The 22,555-nt window shown below is 36.6% G+C and overlaps 1 protein-coding gene across 4 annotated transcripts; it reads right to left on the minus strand.

The window, feature by feature from the left end:
• Positions 1-10,401: 10,401 nt before the first annotated feature.
• Positions 10,402-21,501, minus strand: LOC106880884 (NAD-dependent protein deacetylase sirtuin-3). Of its 4 annotated transcripts, none has more exons than XM_089359386.1 (10): positions 21,066-21,501; positions 18,555-18,714; positions 17,283-17,435; positions 16,344-16,579; positions 15,677-15,777; positions 14,926-14,970; positions 14,365-14,481; positions 13,422-13,542; positions 12,246-12,340; positions 10,402-10,715 (listed from the first exon to the last, which is right to left on the minus strand). In XM_089359386.1, the coding sequence occupies exons 1-10, from the start codon at positions 21,118-21,120 to the stop codon at positions 10,506-10,508; spliced, it is 1,293 nt and encodes a 430-aa protein (XP_089215512.1). In that variant the 5' UTR covers positions 21,121-21,501; the 3' UTR covers positions 10,402-10,505. The 4 variants fall into 4 exon arrangements, with proteins under 4 accessions (XP_089215512.1, XP_089215513.1, XP_089215510.1 ...); XM_089359387.1 differs by lacking the exon at positions 21,066-21,501 and adding an exon at positions 20,835-20,963; XM_089359384.1 differs by lacking the exon at positions 21,066-21,501 and adding an exon at positions 19,592-19,830.
• Positions 21,502-22,555: the final 1,054 nt, after the last annotated feature.

The raw sequence follows: 22,555 nt of genomic DNA on the forward strand, positions 1-22,555 counted from the left end.
CTATAAACAACAAACATTTTGCAATTTATTCGACGATCCCCTTCGAATTAAACTGATGCGACTCGTGAGAAGAGTCCGTGAGCCTGTTTCGATTTCGGTTTGAATGTAAATATTGTCGTTAATGCCCTTGGAAAAGCCATGAATGTCACAATTTCTGTCTCCCTCAAATATCTAGCCTCTATATTTTAATAAATATCGATGTTTTTATATTAAGCACAAAACCACAAGTAACTTATGCAATATATTGAAATTTACAATAACTAATACAATCTAAAGGAATTTACCAAAAAAGTCTTCAAACTAAATTATTTTTAAAACATTGATTTTTTTTTTTCAATAATTTTTTTTTATTCTCCTATATTATAGGCCTACGATATTTTGGTTTCTGTCACACCTAGGTTATTTTGTTAAACTTTTATTAGTCCATGACCAGATTCTGATTTTATACTAGAATTAATTTCATCAATTTACCGAGTGTGAGTGTATATGTTACACTACACAATAATTTATCATTATGTCAGCATTATCGAAAAATCATCATCATCGTTGTCGTTTTAATATCCCTATTTCCATGCTAGCATGGGTCAGGTGGAATTTTTTTAAGGGAGATTTTCTTCTGCTGGATGCTCTTTCAGTCACCAATCCTCACCTATTTCCAAGCAAGATAATATTTTCCTACAGCTGGAAATACGCAACCTTACTTGAATGACAGTGATGCTTATTTATAACCATCACTTGATGTCTAGAAAAGGATATACACAAATATGTACATACACATATACATGCATATTTGCATGCATACATACATACACAAACACGCACATTGAATACTGTTGTACATAGGCTAAATGTGTTTGAAAGTTGTGTGTTTTGTTTTCGGTATGTTTGTTCCAAAACAACACTTCTTTTAGTGCTGGTGACACTGCCGGATTGAATGGTACTGCCAGGTGTCGAAACCATAATGGTATCTGTGGGGCAGCTGATGATGGGGGTATGTTGGATTGTTGGTATGGCTGTTTGTGTATATGTGGAGTAATGTTATAATATATCCTTTTGATACATACATACATACATACATGTGATGGGCTTCTTTTGGTTTCTGTTTACAAAATCCACCCACAAGGCATTGGTCAACTCAGGACAATAGCAGAAGAAGACACTTGCCCATCTGACTGAATCCAAGACCACATGCTTGGGAAGCAAGCTTCTTAACCACATAGCCATGACTGTACTTCATCTTTATGGAAAAAAAATCACCATCATCCTTAAGAAAAAGACTGAAGCATTGGAAATGATCATGAGGATACTAGCAGGGTCATCTTATCAGCCTCTTGAGCCCCTGGGCAAAAGAATGCACTGGGGATCCTATGTTTATTTATTGGCAGCTAACTATAGACCATAGTATACATACATAGATTCAGTGGTGTAGCTAGAGTGTGTGCCAAATATTTACATATATATATACATATACGACAAGCTTCTTTCAGTTTCTGTCTATCAAATCCACTCACAAGGCTTTGGTTGGACCAAGGCTATAGTAGAAGACATTTGCCCAAGGTGCCATGTGGTGGGACTGAACCCGGAACCATGTGGTCGGGAAGCAAGCTTCTTGCCACACAGCCACACCTACACCTCCACACAGCCATACCTGTGCCTCCACACACACACACACATTTGCAGGCCCATAAAAAACAAACTTCCACCAACTATTTTGCCTATATGTCTGTGCACACCTTTCAATGCCGTGTATACCATAAGGTCTGCAAATCTAACGGAGGCCTCAAAAAGACATTTTAAGATCTACAAAGATCAGAACTTAACTGCAGCTCTCAGTGGTCCAAATCAGATGTGCAATCTATGCGGGTGTCTTTTCAATACATTGTCTGGTTTAAAACTCCACATCAGATGCCATGATGGATCTAAGGCGTAAGTAAGTACAAGAGGTGGTTAGACTCTGCATAAGGAGTAGACAACCACCACCACACACACACACACGTGATGTGCTTCTACCAAATTCCTTCACAAGGCATTGATCAGCCTAGGGCCATAGTAGAAGGAATTTCTTTGAGGTGCTGTGCAATGGGACTGAACCTAAAAATCACATGGTCACAAAGCAAGCTTCTTAACCACACAACCATGCCTGTGTTCATATAGAAGTCTCCAAATTTGAGAAATGAACATGAAATGGCTTTTGATAAAACTGGAATATTTGACACTGGTAAGGAATGGCTACAAGTCAGCATCTCTTGCTTGTAAAGTCTCCTGGTTGAAGAAAATTCTATTTATTTTATTCATTTTTATTTTTTATTTTCGATATGCACACACATACAACCACACACACACACACATGCATACTGATGATGATGATGACGATGATGACTGAAGCTGGTGGTGGTAGTGGTGGTGGTGGGTGGTAGTGGCGGAGGAGGAGGAAGAGGACAGTGATAGAAGAGGAGGGGGTGGAAGAAAGTGAAGGCAAAGGAGTGTGAAAGAATCTTTTTTTAAAGAGAAGGGGGGTGGAGAGAAAAAAGTATTAGAATTGTTATATAAAAACATCTGTTGTGACAACTGAGACTTGAAAACAGCAGAAAATCATCAGATTCTGTTAATTCCAGAGTGTTTAACCGAATATTATTCTATGCCAAGAAACAATGTATGTGAGATCTGTGGGTGTAATTCAAGGAAAGACAATCCATATCACCTTTTAACTGAGGAAGTTAGTTAAAAATAAAAATGTCATGACCCCCACTCCTACCCCATCCTGAAAGAGATTGAATAACTCAGAGAGGTGAACAACAATGAATTAGTATGGATATGTTTAACCCTTTTGCAACCAGATTACTCTGTCAAATCTAATGCTCATTTATTCACATTGTTTTCAATTAATCATGCATTGTCTCTTCATCATCATCATCGTTTAACGTCTGCTTTCCATGCTAGCATGGGTTGGACGATTTGACTGAGGACTGGTGAACCAGATGGCTACACCAGGCTCCAATCTGATTCGGCAGAGTTTCTACAGCTGGATGCCCTTCCTAACGCCAACCACTCCGAGAGTGTAGTAGGTGCTTTTATGTGCCACCGGCACGAAGGCCAGAAATTTTGATGATGTCTTTGCTTGTTTTTAGAATGACATTGAAGGGCTGGTGTAAGAGCCCCCACAAGCCCCCACCAGAACCAGTGGCATGGAAAAAAACACTCAGTACACAATATTAAATGATTGGCATTAAGAAGGGCATCCAGCTGTAGAAACCATGCCAAAGTAGACTTTGGAGTACAATTCAGTCTTAGGACACATTGAATTCTGTCAAACCCATGCCAGCATGGAAAACAGATGTTAAATGATGATGGTGGTGGTGGTGGTGGTGGTGGTGGCAGCGGCAGCAGCTGTGATGATGATGGTGATGATGATGAGAATGTCAATGACGACGATGAAGTTGATACTTAGAGAGGATGTGTTGCATGAAAAAAAAAAAATAAATAAATAACATAATTTAATGCAACATCGTTTTAGCATTAAATTTTTAATAAAGAGAATGTGAGAAATATTTTTATTCTGCCGTGTAATTCCTTCCTAAAATAACTCAACTAATTGTTAACCACTGCAATTACTAGGGTCTAAAGATTTCACTGAATTTTTCTTGTAAAATATTTTGAATTGACTCTTTTTTTCTTTTCTTTTTTTTTTTTTCTATCAGAAGCTTTTTTTGTAAAAAAAAAAAAGCTTTTTGCTTTCAAGAAAATAAAAATTTGCTTCTTTTGTTGCTTTTTTTTTTTTAACATTTTTAAATGCTTTTAAAAATAGTTTTATTTATTTATTTTTTGCTTTGTCATACAGTTCATTGCTGAAGGTGCACCAACAGCATACAGAACATAGTTTGCTTTTTTTTTTTTATTTTTGTATTCTTTTATTCTTGTTCATATATTTCTATATATAAAAAAAAAAGTGGGGGTCGGTGGCGGAGTTCAATTCAATTGGAATGTTCATTAGTGTTTCAATGAGTTTTCACAAACTCCAAACACACGCAGTTTCATTGAAAGTTTCACATATCAGTTGCTGAATTTTTCCTTAATGCTGTCAACAGATATAAAACTTAATAGCAATACTGTGTTCTTACTATTTTCCCAGCAGCTGATCAACTGTGAACATCTTTCTCTTCTTTGCAAGTGAGTCAGCTAATTAATTGTTCTGCTTGAATACCAGGTTTTGATAATAATAATCTTCTTTTGACGGGGGGGGGGGGTTCTGTTGCATTCCTCACAATATCATTTACAGGAGTGATGACATATTGGTATTTTCTTTAGTTCCAAGACTTCTCAATAAGCTGTGATTAACAGTTTCTGTCTTAGAATCACCGGCCATAATTTCTGCCCCACACTGTTTCGTTTTACGATTATCTTAGCACTACATCGCTGCATGGTATACTTACATTGTTTTTGTTTTTTTCTTATTTTTTATTTTTATATCTGCAAGATGTATTGATTTTAAAACTGCTAAAATATTTAAATATATAAAGCAGAGGCATGGTTATGGGGTAAGAAACTTGCTTCCTAACCATAAGCTTTCAGGTTCAGTTTGACTGTGTGGCACCTCAGGTGAGTGTCTTCTACTATAGACTCAGGCTGACCAAAGTATTTTAAATGGATTTGGTTACCAGCTCCTGTTAAACTGTTCAACCCATGCCAGCATAGAAGACAGATGTTATATGATAATGATAATGACAATGATGTCGACAGTGATGACAGCGGTGATAACGATGATGGCGGTAGTTACAACGATGATGGTGGTAGTGACAATGATGATGATGATGATGGTGGTGGTGATGATTTCTGAAACAAGGATTTTTCTTGAAGTAATCAGCCACCTGAAAGCAGGAAGTGTTCGTTATGTTAATAACGAATTGCAGTTTTAGTTAACTGTGTTTGAGGTGTTTAATCCCGACTCACATTTGTAAGGATAATTGTTTAAATGAGAAAGGGATCATATTAAGATAAGATACATTGCGGCTTTTAATTTACTATTTACAAAATATTACAAACTCTGGACTTTGATATTAATAACTCTTAATAAGTGTGTAGGTAGTTTCTGTTATCTAGGTGACATAAACAGTGCTGGGGTGTGTGTGTGTGGTTATAGTGAAAGCATGTCGTAGCTAGAGTAAGAATGCGGTAGAAACTATTCAAGGACGTGTCAACAGAAATAGCAACAGCTATTGTGTTGTTTAAGAGATACTGAATGCCGAAGAGCTGAAGAGGCTGGCTAGAGTTAAGTGTTGTTTGTTAAGTGTGCCACATTGAGAAGATGTTTAGGAGCTGTTACTTCTGTTGGAAACAAAGAGAGCAGGCTGCATAAAAGTGTAAACAAGAAGCCAAGAAGCACGATGCTGTTTAATAGTGAGATATGAATATTGAATATGGAGGTATAGAGTTTGAGATGGAATTTGTCAAGTGTGGGCTGCAGAATGTCTAATGTTAACTTATCTGAAAGACAGGAGGTTACTTACTCTAAAAACAATTTAACAATTCTGCCAACTTAACGATCAACTGCATTATTTGCAGTTAGAAAGCATACATTTTATTCTGAAATATTCTTTTTATTTTTAAACTCATCTCACTTTCTCTCTCTCTCCCCCACCCCTCTCATATTACGGTGGTGAATTGTCGTCAGTGATGGGTAGAATGTCTCATAGTATTTATTCCAAAATTCTGTGCCCCTGACTTCAGATCCTGCAAAGGTTAATTTTGCCTTTCATCCTTTCAGGGTCAATGATGATGATGATGATGGTTTCAAATTTTAGCACAAGGTCAACAGTTTTCGAGTGGGGTGGGTGGAAGTTAATTACATTGACCCCCAGTGCTTAACTGGCATTTATTTCATCAACCCTGAAAAGTCAGCCTTGGCAGAATTTGAACTCAGAACATAAAGCTGGAAGAGGTGCTGCTAAGTATTTTGTCTGGTGTGCTAATGGTTCTGCCAGCTCACCACCATTGCCGATGACGATGATGATCTTAATATATACAGTGCACGGAATGCATTACTATCTTATGTGTACCAAAAACTCACAAAGGGAAAAAAATCATAAGGACTTTTGAGCGAGATCGTTGCCAGTGCCCCTGGACTGGCTCTTGTGCGGGTGGCACGTAAAATACACCAGTTTGAGCGTGGCCGTTGCCAGTACCGCCTGACTGGCCTTTGTGCCGGTGGCACGTAAAAGCACCCACTACACTCTCGGAGTGGTTAACGTTAGGAAGGGCATCCAGCTGTTGAAACTCTGCCAGATCAGATTGGAGCCTGGTGCAGCCATCTGGTTTCACTAGTCCTCAGTCAAATCGTCTAACCCATGCTAGCATGGAAAGTGGACGTTAAACGATGATGATATGAACCAGAAACAAGCAGATTCTGTCCAAAGATCTTTGCCCCCCTAAAAAACTTCACAGTAAAATATATGGAATCACTTATATAGAATCGGTCGGTTTGTGTTGATTCAAAAGTAATATAATTACTTAATCCATTAGTATTCCAAAACTGATGGATAGAATTACTGAGGCAGGAAATTCTTCTTTGGTTTATCTTCAACTTCCACATCAACATAATCATTTTGCTCTTATCTTATTCTACATGTTGCAAAATTATATTTTGCCGTTTCTGTTGATATTCGAACCATAATAACTTTTGGTGTCTGGTTTCTTTTTCCATCATATACCATTAAGAGTGGATTAAGTCAAATATAATCTCTTGTTCCATAAATTGAAATTTAGAAAAAAAAAAAAAAGGTTTAGTTCTGTAACCGAAATGGTAAATAAAATTCTATCTTAAGCAGTTTATCCATCAAAGTATTACATGAAAGTTTTGGTTATAGCACCGGTCTCTCTCTCTCTCGCTCTCTGGCAGCTGATGAAGGAAATGTTCTCTATGTGGCCTGTGTGTTTTCTGTACTCTGTTTATCATTTTGTCCACGTTTTTTTGCAACGTCCTGTACCCAGATATGCGTCTATATATACATGTAGATGTAGGTATGTACATACATGTATGTATATATGCATATACTCACTTATTATTTGTATTATATATATATATATATATATATTCGCCATGATAGATCGCTAGCCACTATGCACTTTTGTTTTCTCTCCTTGTTTCTTTCTGTGGAAGAGCATAGGCTTGAAACGTTAAAGACTTTTTCACTTCCAGAGCATTATACTAATGCATCTGCTTGTTTTCTACACCACCTGTCTTCATCTTTTGTTTTGTTTTTTTGTGAATTCTCTCCCTATATATATATCCCAACTTCGCTTGACAACCGTTGCTGGTGTGTTTACGTCCCCGTAACTTAGCGGTTCGGCAAAACAGACCGATAGAATAAGTACTAGGCTTACAAAGAATAAGTCCTGGGGTCGATTTGCTCGACTAAAGGCGGTGCCCCAGCATGACCGCAGTCAAATGACTGAAACAAGTAAAAGAGTAATATATATATATATATATATGTATGTATGTATGCTTGTGTGTGTGTGTGTGTATACATACAGGGGCGGGTGCTGAAAAGTTCCTGGCTTTAAGGGTATTGTGAAAGGCCTGGATGGAGGCCTTACCTTCTGAGTTCTTTAACAGGGTTTAGAAAAACTGAAGTAGACATTAAACTGATGTTACTCAACTAACATATCATTACTTAATTAGTAGCAAGGCAGCAAGTTGGCAGAATCGTTAGCAGACCAGGTGAGATGCTTAGCAGTATTTCGTGTGCCACTACATTTCTGAGTTCAAATTCTGCCGAGGTCATTTAATTGGAGTAACATTACTCGACAGGCTGGAAAGCTTGGAGATCAGGGAGTCTCTCAAAGTTAAGCAGCCACTTCTCCACATCGAGTGGTCAAAACTGTGGTACTCAGACATGAGATTAGAATGTCTCGGGAGAGAATCACAAGACAGATTCATCAAACCAAGTCAACTGGTGGGAGATCCAGGAGTAGACCAAAAACAAGATGGTTGGATTATAGCCATAGACTCGGTCAGCTGCACTTGAGAATCTAGCAGAAAAGTGTGATGGTAATTGCTTCTATGGAGGAGGTGCCTAAGGACTCTATCCCCATGATCTTCCCAGGATCAGTGAGTGGAGATGATGGATGGATGGATGGAATTTTCCTCCACCAGTTCCAGATGTCTTACAGGGAAAATTTTACAATTACATCATACTACTGCAACAAAAGTATCACACCATAATTCTACAATCGTATCATATCTTATCACAGCTGCTGTGCGTAATAAAAATATATCGTTTCTTTTGTTTAATATTTATTAACAGTAGCTACATTCACTTATATATTCTAGAAAATGTTGGAGAGTTTGGCAAAAACAAACATCCACATTAATCACTGAATGTCATTCTTGATGTTAATAGTTTAATAAGAGCAAGAGAATTTCATTTTCCAGTTGTAAAGTTGATTAATGCAAATAATATAGTAATGAACCGAGAAGCAAAACAAAAGAATTTGTGGATAATCACTGTATCAGTAAACAACATGTAGCAGGAATATTGGCAGAGTCCCAAACATCAACTCATTGCCAAGAAATCAAACTCAAATCACTATGTTTAGATGTAAAAATAACTAAGCACCGCAACAGGATTCTGTCAAAGATTGATAACGTCAGCAAAGAACTATCCATTTCAGATCTCTGGTAGACACATCAAGAATGTTTTTTTATTATCAGTAGATAGCTAATCAGTAAAAACAACAGAACCAGTAGATGTTTAACACATTGTTATATCCCAGTTGTGATAAAAACATATGGGATTGTCATTAACGATTTTGTCTTTGGCGTGTTTTCTTTGACAGACCTTGGCTGCAGTTGTTTGAAGGATGAAGTGGGACAAAGCGTGAATCCAGATAGAATTAAGTGGATATAAAATGACGATGATGATGATGATGATGATGTGGATGGTGGTAGCGATGATAATGATGAAGATGATTTTGAAAAGGCAATTTAAGCTTTATGATGTTGGTTCAGTTTCTTTTCAAATATATCTAAAATGACAGATATGAAAAAAATCTCGCCTGTGCTTGTGCCCATGAAAAGCACTGAGTCCACTCTGCTGAGTGGTTGGTGTTAGGAAGGGCATCCAGCTGTAAAAATCCTGCCAAAACAGTCACAGAAGTCTGGTGCAGGCTTCGGCCTGGCTGGCTCTTGTGGTACCATCCCACCCATACTAGCAGGGAAGACGGACATTAAACGAAGATGATGATGATGATGATGATAGCAGATGATGAAACAATTTTCTATTATGAAACTGTTGTCAGTTGGAACAAATTTTTGGTGTAAGTGACAACAAAGAACTGAATACAGGAGTGTAGATATCTAAGGCCTTGTTCAAAAGTACTAAGTTCTAAGCTTGCTGGCACTGAAGTTTCCTTGAATTACTTGCAGCATTAGTAAAAAAAATATTAAAAAATAAGGACCAAAAATATGAGCGAGACATTCAATTACCAATATTATCACCCTCTTAAAAGAACAACAACAATAAAAAAGATGGAAAGACAGAGACTCCTGAGTAAAAAAAAAAGGAAGAACTTTATCTGTTTTTTCATTAAAGTCTTGAAGTACAGTATACAGGTATGAGACGTTTTGGTGCCGCCTGCTTGGCATTGCTGATTCCACACAAATTTATTAGATGTAAGATGTTTCAACATATCTCTCATTCTCTCCCTCGTTCACTTCCTCAATGTGTTTATGTGTGAGCATCTTTTAATTTCTCTATTTCTCTCTATACGTAGGAGAAGAGAGGAAAAGGGCTCATGGCAATTCTGTTCAATCAATGAAATCGAATGTCTCTCTCTCTCTCTATTTCTCTCACTTTTTATGTGTACATTTCTGCACATGCATGCATGTGTGTTTGGGCCTCCAGCACCAAAAAGTGCCGTTGCCAAAACACACCGAATGTCCAGTCAGTTGTGTGAAATCGTCAATGTCCAAACAACCACACCCAATCATCTCTTCCTGCAATATACACACTGATTCCAAAGTACTGTTATACATTTACAATTATTACTATTATTATTATTGTTGTTGTTGTTAGAATTTATTTTCTGATATGGAATATGAATTTAGAATTCATTTCATTGTATGTGAACCCATATACATACTTGTATATATATATATATATATATATATATATATATATATATATATATATATATGTATTGTAAATATATTTATAATTATAGTATATATATATATATGTATATATATATATAATCATAGTAATCACATCATTTATAGTAAGTATATATATATATATATATATATATATATATATATATATATATATATACACATTACATATACATATATATATATATATATACACACACATATATATATATACATATATACACTATAAAAATAGGTAGAATTCAAAATAGAAATTTATTTGTTAAATAAAAGATACTAAATATTGAAAACTTTAGATTTTCTCAAAAAAATTATTTACAAATTTCTTTGTTTGTATTTTCTATGGTGTTGTTGTCTTTTCCTGGTTGTCTTTAGAACAAACATCTCTACTGCTTTCACTTGTATTTGGATTGTTCTTTTTGGATTTTGATCTAATGCTTGGAGTCTTCTTCTCTGACTCTAGGGAGTTCTGTTCACTATTTTCAAGTTTTGGATCAGATTCTTTAAGAGAAGTGTTTGATTCTTTGAACTCCTTATGGAATTTGTTTGCCTGGAGACAAAAAAAAAAAAAAAAGGGTGAAAATAAAATTAATACTTTATCACTTGAAAATAAATTCGATAATACCAATAAGAATATTTTATATCTAAACTTCCACATCTGTTTTTCCAATTATCTTTTTACTGGTTTCAGTCACTGAACTGTGGCCATGCTAGGGCACTTCCTTGATGAAGCCCATCATATATATTTTTGTGTATATATATATATATGTATGTGTGTTTGTGTGTCTGTGTTTGTCCCCCCAACATTGCCTGACAACCGATGCTGGTGTGTTTACGTCCCCGTAACTTAGCAGTTTGGCAAAATAGACCGATGGAATAAGTACTAGGCTTACAAAGAATAAGTCCTGGGGTCGATTTGCTCGACTAAAGGCGGTGCTCCAGCATGGCCACAGTCAAATGACTGAAACAAGTAAAAGAGTAGATATATATGCATGACAGACTTCCACACAGTTTCTGTCAACCATATTCACTCTCAAAGCATTAGTCAGCCTGTGGCTATTATAGAAGAAACTCGCCCAAGGTGCCACACACTGTGAATGATTCTGAAACCACGTGATTGCAAAGCAAGAAAACAATATTTCATTACTATACAAATGAAATATTTGCAAAGTAAATAGAGTTACATCCCTTGAGCAATAAACGAACACAAGAACAAGAATTACATGAGGATATGGTAAGCGTGTCCAGAGTGGGCAATAAGTTCAATGTCTGAGTGGTTAAGAAGTTTGCTTTGCAACTAAATGGTTTTATGTTCAGTTTGAGCAACAAGAGACTTTTACTATAGCCCCAGGCCGGCCAATGCCTCGTGAGTGAATTTGGGAGATGGAAATTATTTGGAAGCCTGTTGTGTATGTGTGTGCGTGCATGTGTGTTCATGTGTTCGTCTTCCCAATGCTTGACAACTGGTGTTCGTCTGTTTATGTCGCCCTTTAACTTAGCAGTTCAACTGAAGTGACCGATAGAATAAATACCAGAGCTAAGACCATAAGTACAATGCTTGATTTGTTTGACTAAAATCCTTCACAGTTGTGCTCCAGCAATTAAAAGATGAAAGACACCCTAGGGTTCTCTCATCAGCTGCCATCTTAGTGCATGTAGTCCTTGAGGAATTCAGGATGGGATGCCCTACAGGCATTTCAAATGTGAATGAAACTATAAAATGGGATAGGGTCAACATAACTAAATCCACCAGTTCTGCTGCAATAAACCCTGTCCAATCCATACAAAAATGGAAAAGTGAATTCTAGACGCCGCCGCCGCTGCCGACGACGACAGCTTAACATTCATTTTCCATACTGGTCTGGATTGGATGGTTTGATCAGAGCTGGTAAGGCTGAGGGCCACACCAGGTTCCACTGTCTGTTTTGACTTGATTTCTATGTCTGAATACCCTTCCTAAAGCCAACCACTTCACAGAGAGTACTGGGTACTTTTATGTGGTACCAGCACCAGTGCTTTTAATGTGCTACCAGCATCAGTGAGCAAATAAATTAATAAGATACTCCAATGTAATACTTACGTATTTCTTGCCCTCAGCATCTGTTAACAGTTTCAATATCTCAGCTTCCCAATTGAGCTGAGTGACTAACTTTTCTAAGGATTCAGTGAGATCCCCTAAAAGCAGAAAATGCAAACGAAGTTAGATATTTTAAGAATTTCATTATAAAACAACAAGGAATTTCATTATAAAACAGTTTGGATTGACACCAGATAAGACATATGATGGGATTTTCTTTAAATTTATTAGTGTTAGGAAGGGCTTCCAGCTGTTTTGAATTAAAATCTTCGGATCTTTTTTAAAACGGGGGCCACATTTTTCATTAATGTTTTACGTAGTGTTTTTGGTACCGAAAGACTTTCAAACTTCGTATACTTATCTATTTTGTGTTATAGAACAGAAAAATATTTTTGTATTCGAATTTATTTCATGTAAAAAATTGTCTTATTTCGATAATTTCAACCAATCACTGACAAGTATTCAGTTGTTTACATTTACTCCTTTGGATGATTAAGCGATGTAAAGCGTATTTAATCTCCATACCTTCGTTTTATTTGCTTTTTTCATTTTAAATTTGCTTTAACCCTAACCCTAACCCTAGGGTTAGGGTTAGGGTTAGAGTTAGGGTTAGGATTAATTGTTTCAGAATCGTTTGTTTATGTAATCGGCACTTAATGTATATCGGCTGAATGGACGTCAGTGATTGGTTGAAATTACAGAAATACGACAACTTTAACATGGAATAATTTATGGATTTCTTTTTTTTTTTTAAGAAGACTAAGAGAAAAAGATGTTTTATATGACACATTCTACCAGTGTTCCAAGTTTCAAAGTGTTTCGTTAATGAAAAATGTGGCCCCCGTTTTAAAAAAGATCCAAATCTTCCACCAAACTTAAGTCACAATTTATGTTCCTAACACTAGCTTAATGATAACAAAGTTATTTGACTAAATTCTTTGTTATATTTAAAGTAATTGAAAGAAACACAGAGCATCTCAAAATACAGTAACGAAAGGGTTAAAGAAATTATCGAAAACTCACTAAAAAAAAAAAAAAAATCAATAGTTCAATATTGTTATACCTTATATTTCAACAACCACTCATTAATGAAAAAAATTAAATTTAAAAATTAAATTAAATTAAATAGAAAAAGAAGTTGGGTGTTGGGGAGATCTTTCAAAGAAACTCAGTCTGTACCTGCCACAGTAAAGTCATTTGCACGTGAAGACGTCCTGAAAGGTCCAACAGCTTTCATATTAAAAAGTATTCGAGGAACAGTTGATGGTACATAGTCAATAATGCCAGCAAATGGGTGAACCTAACAAATATAATATAAAATCCATTATTAGTAATATGTCCAATTCAATGTTTATATTAACTCGTATAGAATTGAATAGGTTTTATGAATCTTTACAGGTTTTTTTGTCAATAAATTATTAAATAAAAGGTAATAGTTTTTAAGGTTTGCAAATTTTGAGTAATTTTAGCCAATTGAAAGCCACCATTACACACACCATCATCGTTTAACGTCCTCCTTCCATGCTGGCATGGGTTGGATGGTTTGACAAGAGCTGGTAAGGCAGAAGCCTGCACCATACTTCTGTGTCTGTTTTGGAATGTTTTTTTTTTTTTTTTTTGTAATGGTTGGGTGCTCTTTCTAGCACCAACTACTCTGCAGAGTGGGCTGAGTGCTTTTTACGTGGCACCAGTACGGGTGAGGTCAGTTTTGGCATGGTTTTTACAGCTGGATTCCCTTCCAAATGCCAACCACTTTACAGTGTGGATGACTGTACATTTCACACTGGTGTCTGTTTCCATAGCAACAAGCAAAGCTGTAGCCAGTCCTGTTTCCATTGTAACAAGGTCACTGTACATGCACTTTCACCACCACCACTAGTTTTGGTGAGAATCATTTTGTAACAGATGGTTATCATACAGAAAATGCCGACTTCCAATTCCTGTTTTCTGATTGACTAAAAATGGTCAAACTTTGAACCTCTGTAAAATTTTCCTTAATTTTTTTTTGGAATAAAAGAATCCCAGCAAGAAAAATTACATCTATACACCAAATTTCAAAATCTCCAAATCTATGACAGCAACCAAAAAATTCCAATATCTGAGATAAAAAGATATTTCTTACTTCGAGTGACGTCCCCATTATGAGTACAAGCTCTGCTCTCGACATATCTTTGTGATATTGGAAGAAACTTTTGGGAAGATCTTCTCCAAAGAACACAATGTCTGGTTTTACAATTCCCTAAAATATAAAATAAAGAAAAATGTTATTAAATGTTAACAGAAAGAAGGTAGCAAGCTGGCAGAATCCTTAAAGTGCTGGGCCAAATGCTGAGCAGTATTTTGTCTATTTTTACAATCTGAGTTCAAATTCTGCTCAATGAGGATGCTCAATTACAACCATCATGTGATGTCAAAACACATAAACACACATACAATTGGCCTCTTTCAGTTTCTGTTTACCATATCCACTCACATGGCTTTAATCAGTCTGGAGCTATAGCAGAAGACACCCACCTGTGGTGCTGTGCAGTGAAATTGAACCCAAGACCATATGATTGGGGGAAATATATTATAATAATAATAATAATAATTGGAGCATCAATTATCTCAAACTTAAAAAAATTTAAAGATATTTTATACAGAAAGAAACAACATAAAGAAAGTGACATAAAGTAAATCTTACCTTACAATGTTTGCATTTAGCAACATCCTCTTTAAAGATAGCATGCTGAAAAAAAAAAACAACAGGTTATCAAATGATGTGTTAAGCTTGTGGGAGTTGCTTGTCATCAAAGTAATGAAAATAGAAGACCTTACCACCTCTTGTTTCTTTCTTCTCCTATCCAGTCTCTCCTTTAAACACACCTGCAACCTATGCAGCCTCTTCATCCCCAGTTTTTCCTTTCCTACACTCCATTCGTTTCTTAAAGCCCTTCTCTTTCCAACACCACCACCTTCACCAGACCCAACCACTGCACTTTTTACATAAGGGACTTTTTTCATGCATCTCCAACAACCTCATATATGTGCTCCAGTGCACATAATCTGCTTTGGCATGATTTCTACAATTGGAAGCTCTTCCTAACACCAAGTGCTTTACAGAGTGCACTGGATGCTTTTTACATGGTGCTACCACTAGTGCAGCCATGAAGTAACTCGCAAGACAAGTTGAGACATCTCTCGTCTGACTGGGACATAGTATTGAGGGAGGTGGCTTTATGCCAGGTGATGAGAATTTAAAGTATGATAGAAGGACAGAAACAGGTGTCTTGCAAATAGAGGATATGTCAGGGCAGACCCTTAAGTTACAGGAAGGATATTTTAGGGGGTACCCCACAAAATTATTGTAAAAATAAAATTATCTGAAGTAGCTTAAATATACTTCGCCAAAATATATTTTCAGAGATAAAAGATTTTTTAGAGATTCAACAAACCTTGACTTCGTTTCCTTTGTACTTCTTTCTACAGGAGAGGCATGTGGCATGTGCAAAGGTTCCATGGCATTCTATGAGTTTTGCACAAGGAATTCCAGACACTGGAAGATATGAAAACAACAGATGAAAGAGGAGTACTGGGTTTTGGAAATAATGTCTTTGTTACATTTTAAAAGTAACAGTGTGGCTGTGTGCAGATGCAGGTGTGGTAAGAAGCTTGCTTCCCAACTACATGGTTCTGGGTTCAGTCCCACAATGTGATACCCTTCACAAGCGTCTTATACTATAGCTTCAGGCTGACCAAAGTCTTCTCTCTACATACCACTGACGATAAGGGAAAGACAAAGACCAATGGAGCTTGACATCAGTGATGTTCCAATTCCTTTCTACACCTGAGTGAACTGGAGCAATGTCAAGTAAAGTGTCTTGCTCAAGAACATTGTAGGATATGTGTGAGAGGTTAGATATAGCCAGTTTGATGTAAAATTGTTTTAACCTTGCATCACCTAACACAAAACCATTTCCTGTAATGCTACTCCCCACTCAGGTGAGGGGATTTGTCTTGCACGATAATAAAATTCAGAGATGAACATAAAAAAAAAAAAAACTCACAAATCTTAGTGGAAAAAGAAATCAACAAAAATTGATTGAAATGTTTAAAACTTACATCGTTCAAGACCGTCAATATTTTGAGTATACAATCGAAGTAATAGTCCTTTATCATGTAAAAGACGGAGAAAATAATGGTTGTAATTTGGACGGTACTTTACAGAGGGATACAGTTCTTTAGCAAGGGCAAAGAATGGCTTTGGATTGTATTTGAAATAATCTATATCAAAAATTGCTTCTGGGTATGGAATGTTATACTGCTGTAAGTTGTCGTACAGACCAGTTCCGGGAGTCCTGTGGAAGAAGAATTTAAAAACTAATTCAAACACTTGATAATCAAAAAAGACAAAAAAAAAAACAACTAAAAATACAATATTATAACAATAAAATAATAATGACAACTTTTCTTTATTCTTCCTGAACCCCAGCACTCATAAGACCAGTTACCCCATTTCCGTGATGTACAAGTAACTGAGACCACAAGATTCGTCTAATTGGGACACGAGTCCATTGCGAAGCCCCAAGCCAGCAATTTTTTAGGAGAAGGGGGGGGGGGGGACAAGCCAATTACAGTGATTCCAGTACTTGACTGGTACTTTCTTTTATTGACATTGAAGGAATAAAAAGTAAAGATTTGAACTCAGAATGTAAAGAGTCAGAAGAAACGCGACTTGCCACAAATGGCAAGTCTTTAGGGCCTCGTTTTTGTTTAGATGAATGGGTCTTGTCAAGCAGCAGCAACACAGTCACAGGAAAGTACCTCAGGAGGGCATTCTACACACTAAATACACATATGGCAGGGTCCCACATATATAAAATAGTGAGTTCAAAAACTTTATTTTTTTTCAGAGAAAGAGATTCTGTGCACTCATTGCATAGGTAGCCTCAGTTAATGCAAAGTTTTCAACCCACTATATTACATATGTGAGCCCCTACCTTAGATAAATAGTATTAAAAAAAAAAAAAGATAAAGACAATAAGGAAACTTTTAGAATACCTGAAATCCATGATACCACTGTTGGTACTGAGACCAGCTCCAACTAAAACAACAATCTTTGATATATCATTACTCTGAAGGAGCTTTGTTGCCCTTGTCAAAGAATCTAATTTGTGATCAGAATTATCAGTTTTAGACGTGGACAATTTTCGGCTGTAAGTAGAAACAATACATTTTTTTTTTTTACCAAAGGAGTTACAAAATATATACATAAAATAACAGTTAATTTATAATTACATAGGATTATAAGAGAATATGCAGGAATAAATTAAACAAGGACCCATTAAGCCAAGTGCACCCATGCTGGTGGTATGTAAAGAACATCTTTTGAGTGTTCATGGGGGCAAAGCAGTGGAGTTACTCTTGAGCGCTGGGCCTCACCGAGGCATTGATCGAGACCTTTAGCATTATGTCATGCTTGAGAAGAAGGTTCATCAAGCCAAGCAAAATAGCAGTCGTGGCAGATACTGGAGTCATGCAAATTGGCACCCTTGCCAGTGGCACGTAAACACACCCTGGTGTCACACAAATGGCACCCGTGCTGGTGGCACATAAAAGCACCCATTACACTCTCAGTGTGGTTGGCGTTAGGAAGGGCATCCAGCCCTAGAAAACTATGCCAAATCAGACTGAAGTCTGGTGCAGCCTTCCAGCGTGCCAGCCCAGTCAACCCATCCAACCCATGCCAGCATGGACAACGGACGTTAAAGGATGATGATGATCATAAATTTAAAATTTATATTAATACAAAAACACTTTTTATAGAAATATCTTTTAGATTTGTATTTTTATTTTCAAACAAAGCCTTGTGAGAAGAATTGGTAAACGGAAACTGAAAGAAGCCCGTTGCATGCGTGTGTATGCATGCATGTTTGTCTCCCTTGATTGTGATTTCATTTAATTGTAAATGAATGTCATTCATTTCCAATATTCTGTGAAAACATATCTAGCCATTGGGAAATATTACCTTCCTTCATCATCATCATCATCATCCCTTAGACCAAGTGACTAACCTTATAAGTTGGTTTCCATAGCGTATAATGATTGAGATTACAACATTCCCCCTGGATGGGACACCAGTCCATTGCAGGGTTACCCTTTCCCAGCTGAGTAGAGACTGGAGCAACAAGAAATGAAGTGTTTTGCTCAAGAACACAGGGCACCACCTGGCCTAGGAATAGAAACCATGATCTTGCAATCATAAGTGGGCACATGCCCCCACACACATCTATCAGGTCACAGCAATTGATAAAAAGAAAAGTAAAAACTTACTTTGGATTTCTGAGATGTGTTGTGGCTAGCTTCAAATTTTCATCCTGTACACTTAAATTCTTCAGACCATCCAACAAATTAGATTCAATTTCAGAGTTAACATTATTTTGATTGACAGTTTGGATCCCACTCGATGTTAGTATACTGGGTTCCATTTGTGCTGCACAAGAAAGAAAAAATTGGATTAACATTCTTTCATTTATTGTTTTACATCACTTCTCTACATAGCCACAGATGCGGCCATGTGATTAAGAAGCTTGCTTCCCAACCATATCGTCTTGCGTTCAGTCCTGCCGCATGGCACCTAGGGAAAGTATCTACAACTACAGCCCTGGGCAGACAAAAGCTTTGTGAAGTAGATGTGCTAGATGCAAATTGAAAGAAGCCCATCGTGTAGTTGTGTAGAAATTCTCTAAGCTTGGATTATATTTTAGCCAGCAGAGAGTCAATTGGCATTCAATCGTTTTGAGTCTCAAGCTTGACAGCACGTGTTGTCAACTGTAAACACATGAAATATTATCACTAATACGGCTTTTTCGACGGTGATTTAATTTTCTTCTTGGGAATTTACATACACAAATGAAGCAGGTAAGAACCTAGCTGCATACACATACATGCATATGTAAGTTGCACATTATAAATATGCAAAGCTTTTCTCAAGTTTAAAATGTGGCATTGCTTTTGTTATCTACATTCCACACACATACATACAGAAAAGAAATATGTATACGTATATATTTGCGCCGAAAAGTCAATTTGTTTTGAAATCGCCGATATTTAGGTAATCGTACCGAAAGATCGCCGAAATCCGAAATAGCCGAAACCTTTTATAAAGAGTTCCTGCAAATCCTAGAAATGTCCAGCTGTGTCCATTCGTCTTTTGTTGCATCTTTTGAACTTGAAAGTATGTATACCACTCCAAATGAAGCCCATTCTTTCCATTAGCCAATAATAACAAACACGGAAGGGTAAATTGACCAACAACAAACAACACCTGCATCAGAATATATGTAACCTTGTCCTATTTCATGACTTACCTGTATGGAATCGATTCAGTAACTTTCTGTGTGATAGTACATATGTGTCTATGTTCTTTTTACTTGATGCCAGCGTATATCTTAAATGATTAAAGCTTTTCCTAAATAAATCGATAGTCACCATTGTTGTTATTAAAAATCTTCTAAAATCTTTGCCTGTGTTGTGTATTTGTGTATTACGTAAGAAGATGGTGAATAGCAAAAAGATCTTTAGTTAGATGATCGCCACATGTTGATGTGGTTAGTTTCGTATATATATATATATATATATATATATATATATATATATATATATATATATATATATATATATATATATATATCCAAGCAAAACATGGAAACATAATTTCTCTTTCAACTAATTCTGAGGTTCGTTTGTCAGTTAACTAATATTCATAAAGAGAATTTCGAAATTTGACAATTCGGTATCTAGAGACGAAGACAATATACTTAGCAGTAACAATGTCAGATGTGTTGCGACGAGGAGAATGGACGCAGATATCCACAGAAAACTTCCAAACATTCAAAAACAGGTGTTTTGCAATAATCTAAAACCGTGGTTCCCAAACTTTTTAGAGACGCGACCCACTATTTATGGCACCAGTTTATGGCGACCCACTTAACTCTACTGGGTAAAAACATTAATGAAAGAAACAAATTTATTTCAGATTACATTTTTATTGAGACCTGTGAGAGGGCCTCGTTTATATTAAATGTGAAACAAAATGTTTTATAACTGTTTCGATGTCTCCATACCCTATGGGTAGGTATTAACTCTAATACAAAACCTCGAAGCAGTAACTGTTATCGGCCCGATCAGTGTTGTACTGCGCAGAGTTAAAGTTCTCTATAAATAGGTAAAAACAGACTTTTCCTTTTTACGATTACGTTACGAATAAATAACTTGAGAAAATGACCACCTCTGATTTGTTAAGTTCGTGAAAAAAAGCCTACTGCTTGATAAAACAACCAGTCTGGTATTGAAAACATGAGTCTTGAACTGTCTCGATAGACAGCAGTTAATCAAAGGTAATGCGTAATCTTATAACTTTTTGCGACCCACTAAGATTCCGTTCGCGACTCATAGTTTGGGAACCACTGATTCTAAAATATTAGATATCCAGCAACTGTGGACAAAGAACATTGGTGTAAAAGCCAAGTAGGAACTCATCGCCAGCAAATATGAATAGGCCATGCACAAGCTAAAAAGACCAAAGGGATAGATCCATTTGGTAATGCGAACCTTGGATTACAACAGGAGTGAAAGGGAAAAACAGAACGTCCGTGGATCCTTTGGTGGTGATCGGTAGAATAGGAACTCAAGATCAAACGAGGAGCCAAGATGTGCTAGAAAAAGTCGATAGAAAACTTATTCCGCTAAAAAGAAAGAAAAAAACAAACAAACAAACCATGCCGAAACCGGGAGACAGAAATATATATTTTTTGAAACGTTAAATAATAACATATATTTTACCTTCTGCAACGCAAGTATTCGAATCCATTTCGTGTGGGATCTCTTTTTTCTCCATAATATAAAAATTTAAATGTACAAAACGTGTGTATAAAAATAGACAGTTTCGTATAATAAAATCTCTACTGTACGAGTAATGATCATACTATCAGGAGGTGAAAGTTGACACTTGTTCAGAGAGAAACAAACAGATTTGTTAACTACGAACAACGATGGGAGATAACTGGTATTACATTGCTGACCAATAGTAAAGTATTGACAGCAGTGAATATTGGTAATTTCAGCTTACAAAAGTATATTCTCAATAAAGTATATATCTGTATATGTATATTTATATTGACTATATAATTTCAGAGAAATGTGTATTGTGAAATAAAGAACGAAATCGACAGAATTGTGTTTTATCCATTCCTCATGCTTAATACTTCCGGTTATTGTCACACATGGTTAACTCCCTTCCTTAGCAACAGTTGCTAGCTAATAATCCAGGGGCTCGTTCCTTACCAGTAGTTCTACGGATAGTTTTCTTTAAAAAAAAAAAAAATCATTCGAGGAAAAGCTTTGACTGTCAGTTTTCTCTGTCATTTGGCAGACCTAAAAATATTTATTAAGGATAGCGTCAATTGAGCTTATTATACAAATAGTTTGTTCTATTAGTCGTTATAATGGAAGGTAGCCATGTATCTTCTCTCTAGCAAAATTATACATTAGCCTCTCAACACAAGGCATAAAAACTACCGCTCTGCCTCTCAAATACATTTGCCCCCTCTCAGTTAATAGGCGTTTTCCTTGTCTTGTAAGTTACTTGGCGATCTCACTTGTGTCAATACCATGGAAAAACACCCAGTACACAGTAAAGTGGTTGGCGTTAGGAAGAAAATCCAGCTGTAGAAGACCTGCCAAAAATGACACTGGAACTTGGTACAGACCTGTGGCTCTGCAGTTCTTGTCAAACTGTCCAAACCCATGCCAGCTTGGAAAACATGTTAAATGATGATCTCTTTTAACTTGACAAAGGAATTTCAACCATGTTTCGTGGTCTGCTACCACAACAGCTCCTTTATAGGATCCAGTTAGCTCAAGGCATCAACAGGAGGAACCACGTCCAGTTTTGGCCCCTTCTCCTCTACCGTTTTGACGTGGGCCCCCCCCCCTTTCGGCGGTGTCTTCAGCTCTGGTGTTGGGTGCATGTCTTCTTTCTTCTATTCCCTGGCCTCTTTGATGCAGCATCAACGAGTGTCAGCGTCCGACTGACTGTCTTGTCAAATTCCCCTTTTTATACCTGCTGCTAGGCTCCAGCAGGCTGAAAATTTGATTCTTAATCAATCAGGGTTGTAAAAGTTTGTGGCAGTGGGCTTGAAAAGGTCTTCATTGTAGATGTAGTCTTTCATGTGTTTAGAGAGGTAAATACAGGTATAGTTTGGATGGATAGATAAATAATGGAAAAGAAACAAAACTGTTTCAGCTGCTTAGTTTAATGTGTTTGTATTTTG

This window comes from Octopus bimaculoides, chromosome 11, assembly GCF_046866305.1.
Source record: "Octopus bimaculoides isolate indiv1 chromosome 11, ASM4686630v1, whole genome shotgun sequence".
Classification (NCBI taxonomy): Eukaryota; Metazoa; Mollusca; class Cephalopoda; order Octopoda; family Octopodidae; genus Octopus; species Octopus bimaculoides.